This window comes from Gekko japonicus, unplaced genomic scaffold, assembly GCF_001447785.1.
Source record: "Gekko japonicus isolate JY-2015 unplaced genomic scaffold, Gekko_japonicus_V1.1 scaffold3239, whole genome shotgun sequence".
NCBI classification, from domain to species: domain Eukaryota; kingdom Metazoa; phylum Chordata; class Lepidosauria; order Squamata; family Gekkonidae; genus Gekko; species Gekko japonicus.
Window position 1 is genome coordinate 26,856 of NW_015174935.1, and position 4,457 is coordinate 31,312.

The 4,457-nt window shown below is 47.3% G+C and overlaps 1 protein-coding gene across 1 annotated transcript in view; it reads left to right on the forward strand.

Annotated features, from left to right (window-relative positions):
* LOC107122072 (calcium-activated potassium channel subunit alpha-1-like) overlaps positions 1–4,457 on the forward strand; it is a gene marked incomplete at its 5' end in the record, with an annotated part of 36,217 nt that overhangs the window by 24,298 nt on the left and 7,462 nt on the right. The window contains one exon of the mRNA XM_015425099.1: positions 438–466. Within this exon, the coding sequence (XP_015280585.1) occupies positions 438–466 (29 nt within the window). The remainder of the gene's footprint in view (positions 1–437; positions 467–4,457) is intronic.

The following is a 4,457-nucleotide window of genomic DNA, read 5'->3' on the forward strand; positions in this document are numbered from 1 at the left end:
CCCCAAAAAGCATGATGATTATAGAAGCTTGCAGTGTGAATTCACAATGAAGCCAAGCACTTTTACTGACAACCTCTGGTTTGGTACAATGTAGGAGACACCCAAAACATCTTCTTGCTAGTGATGATGATTTGGAGTTTCCAGGGCGACTGTGAGTTGGTTATCGCTGAAAAGTATTCCGAACTAAGCTTGCTCTCTGCTGACCCATCTCACCCTCGGCCCCAGCCCCCCCAGCAGCACTGCTGCCCCCCCCTAGCTCTTGATCACAGAGAAAAATTTCCTGCACTTTGTTTGAGAAAGAAGACCCTGATGTTTTGCCATCGGGCCGTTCCCAACTCCTACCAAGGATGTGCCAGTTAAAGTGCTCAACGGGGGTCGTGCGAGAGTTGCGAAAAAGCCTTTTGTAAAACTTACCTAGCTTGCTTCTCTTTCTAAAGTGCAACAAGGATGAATAGGATGGGCCCAGGTATGACAATCGATGGTTGTGCATGAGCTTAGAAACACGGCTGTGGGGTTTCCTTCTATAACTTTTGTCCTTGTGAAAACTTGTGACACATTAAAAAAAACCAAGTTACCAAACTTGATTCAGTTCTTTGATTTGTTTATGGGGGTTTTGTTGTGTTTATTTTGGACTTGTAGTTTTTTTTTAATTATTATTATTGTTATTTTGCTTTCATTTCTAAACCCAGAGTAAACTTGCTGTGGCTGCTGCTGCTGTTGCTGTTGCTGACACACACCCCTTGTGATTCTTTCGTTTGTTTGTGTTTTGGTTTTAAACCCTTTCTTCATTGGCTTGCATTCCCAACTGCACGTGTGTGTCCCCCCTCCTCCTCCTCCTCCCGAACATCTCTGTGTTCACTCTCGAGTGAAATGTTTCTCTTGCTGTGGCCCACCTCGTCTTGTCCACTTTCCTCCCAGTATCTCTACACCCATCCTCCATCTTTCCCTCAGTAATGGTGATAATGACTTGACTTCATGCTGCCCATTTGTTTAGAGAGAGAGAGACACTCTCCGGGGTTGGGGTGGAGGAGAAGAACCAACCCCTGCTTTGCCACTGGACCTGCTTTTCCGTTAGTGCCGCATTCTCTTTTCCTCTGACCGAGGAAGGGATGTTCATGTGAAAGCAGTTGTCACCTGAAGTTGAGAGCCGTGGGTGTTTGCAATAGACACAACAGGAGACAATTCATTGATGTTAGGGAAGGGGAGAAAAGACTGTCCCTAAACAAAAATTTCAGTGAAAGCCATCCCAAAATTCGGCTTCTAAGGGCCCAATCCAGAAAATCCTGTTGCTGAGTGCAGCCCATTTATTTATTTCTCGGGGGGGGGGGGGGGGGCTGGCCACGGGAACTCCCTAGATGTATCGGAGGAACGATGCACAGCTTGCTGGATTGTACCCTGTACGGTCACCCTATCTTTACACTGCTTTCAATATTAGAACTAGATTCGTTTAGTAGAAATGGTGTGCATGGTCTTGACTGTTTATTTGTTTACTTATTTGAAGATCCTTGATTCTGAATGGGTGTCCAAGCGCTTATAATCCCTAAAGGCTCTACCCACGTAAAACCAATGTGAAGATTTCGTGGAAAAGAGCAAATACGAAACCTATGCTCTCCTCCCCCCGCCCGCCCCCTGTTCTTCTGGTGGAAGGATGTGGCGTCCCACTTGGAACTTTAATCCATCCAAGAGTTCTGGCTTAATATGTTTGTGTGTCACAAACCCCAAATTATTAAAACGCCTCGATGAGCCTTTTGGTTTAGGTAGCACTTTGTACGTTTGAAACCACTCCACTTTTTTGTTGTTGTTCAGTCGCACCGTCGAGTCCGACTCTTTGCGACCCCATGGACCAGATCACGCCAGGCCTTCCGGTCTTCCGCCGTCCTCTGAAATCACAGAGTCGGAAGGGGGCCAAACAGGCCATCTGGTCCGACCCCCCTGCTCAATGCAGGATCAGCCAAGAGCAGCCGCTGCCAGTGAGGGGGGGGGGGCTTGCCACCTCCCTACTCTTACTGTTAAAAAACCCCCAACACACCTAATATCCAGTTGGTACCTTCCCGCCCGTAATTTAAATGCATGATTGCAAGTCCTGTCTTCTGCTGGCCACCGGAACAGCTCCCTGCCTCTAAGTGGACAGCCTTTCAAATACCTGGTGCTTCTCACAATTACCCCATAGAATTAGTAGAAATATCTGCCAGGCCACTTCCTGAGTTCATGGCTGAGATGGGATTTGCATAGGAGACTCCTTGGGTCCCTGATCCCACTGTCAGCTATGCAGATACAGCCAGAAGGGGCTCCACTGGGTGGTTTCCACTTCCCCTGTGGGTTTACCCACATACTTTATACCCTTTGTATGGCTGTCCCCAGGACTCTTTTGGTAGAAAAAGCCCAGCAGGAACTCATTAGCATAATAGGCCACACCCAACAGCAGGAACTCATTAGCATATTGGGCCACACCCCTGACAGCACAGCTCATTAGCACATTAGGCCCCACCCCCATGTTACCAGAAGTGTGGTCATCCAGCCACACCCACCTTTCCCTTCTTATTCTGTTTACTTTGTTGTCAAAACCCAGGGCTTTTTTTGTAGCAGGAACTCCTTTGCATGTTAGGCCACACACCCCTAATGTAGCCAATCCTAATGAGTTCCTGCTGTTGGGTGTGGCCTATTATGCTAATGAGTTCCTGCTGGGCGTGGCCAACTTGGGAGCCAGACGGAACTCCATGCCCTGGTTTTTAGCATCTTGCACAAGTGCAGACCTGTGGATCAGAAGTACATAAACCTTGCAAACTAAGCCTTTCATCCTTCTGGAGCCCCTGCCTTTGCAACAGTGCTGCATTTATGGGTGCACAGATCACATCTGCAATAGGACAGTGTCCAGTGTTGGATGCACGAACACCAGGGCTTAGATCCTAAACTTTCTTTCCGCTTGCACCCCTTTTCGTCCATTGTGGAGGCAGTCCTCCATTGCAGGCTGTGCTCCTCCGACGCTAAGCAGTTTTTATTGGTTTTGTGTGAGCAGAAGTGCCATAGAATAGACACAACATCACAACTGAAAAGGATGCTGCACAAGTGGAAGCAAATCTCAGGATCCAGCCTATGGCTGCAATCTTTACGGTGCAACCCCAATCAGAGTTACACCCTCCGAAGCCCATTGACTTCAATGGACTTAGAGGAGTGTAGCGCTCCTTAGGACCGCACTGCTAGACACTTCCCTAGGTTTAGGGATTCAAAATGTTGTGATCAGTTTTTTAAAAAAGAAGCCCCAGATGAATCAGGCAGGAGAGCCTATGGAAAAAATTCACTTCTAAGTATTCAGGAAAAAAAATGCACGATGTAGGTTCCATCACTTCCATACAGACAAGACCACCTCTTCTAAGATCTTCTACAAGATGTGTGTGTGCACCATCGTAGAACAAAAGAGTATACTTTCTTTTTATTTTTGCTCCAGAGCTATTGTTTTTACTCATATGCAAATCCATGCAGGTTGAAATGATTAATTAATCTGTTAAAACTCAGTGATTTAGCCTACCAGGATCCCTTTAATTAGCTGATAGCTTTATTTAACGCTGAACATTTATATCCTTAATGGACAGGAAACACAGTTTAGGAGCACACGGGGGAGCTGTAATGGATTGAGAGCTACTTTCCAGGTTACTCCCGTGCTTCCGAAATCAAGGAAATGAGAAGCACCAGCATATTCTCACTGATCAGCATACGTTTTTATTCTCTTGATTCCCATATGTAGTACTGCTGCATGTTGCTTAAATGGATCGTACATCTCCTCGCATGTCCTCTCACACACAAGCTGTTTCTCCAACACTTAATATTCCAGAAAGTTATTTTGCAACGCACCGAAAAATGGCAACCGGACGATCAGGTTAAAATGATTCGCTGGGTTACCTTGAGTACTATGGTTTACAGGATGCTAGGAAATGCCTGACTGTGTTGTCCATGCCTCTCCCAGACAGTAACTGAGTCCCTGTTGCAATGTTCATTCAGAAATACACACAGTTTACACTTCTACGTGGCCCTGAATCTCCCCCCCCCCTTCCCTCACTTTCCCTTCCCTACCAAGCCACACTGTAGTGTTATGGCGCAGCTAGGAAGGGAAGGTGAAAGAACCCATTAGAATGGCTAAAGGGAGTACACAGCATGCCATTTTGAAAATGGACCTCAGTCGCACCCTCCCTCCTAATTAGGGTTGCCAACCTGGGAGCTTTTATGCCTGGTTTCAGAAGAAGCAGTAGAGCTGACCTGAATGGAGAGGACTGCTTTTCACTAGAAGCATTTTCAAGTGGTGAAAATCCCCCCCCACCCCAGAAAGTCAAAGTCCATCGCCACTCCAGGGCAAGGAGGCCCCCTGGCCTGGCCCACAGCGATTCCAGCACCTTTCTTTTCTTATCGTCCTCCTTTCTTAAACCCCGCCCTACCCAGGACCCCCCCCCCCCCCCAACCCCCCC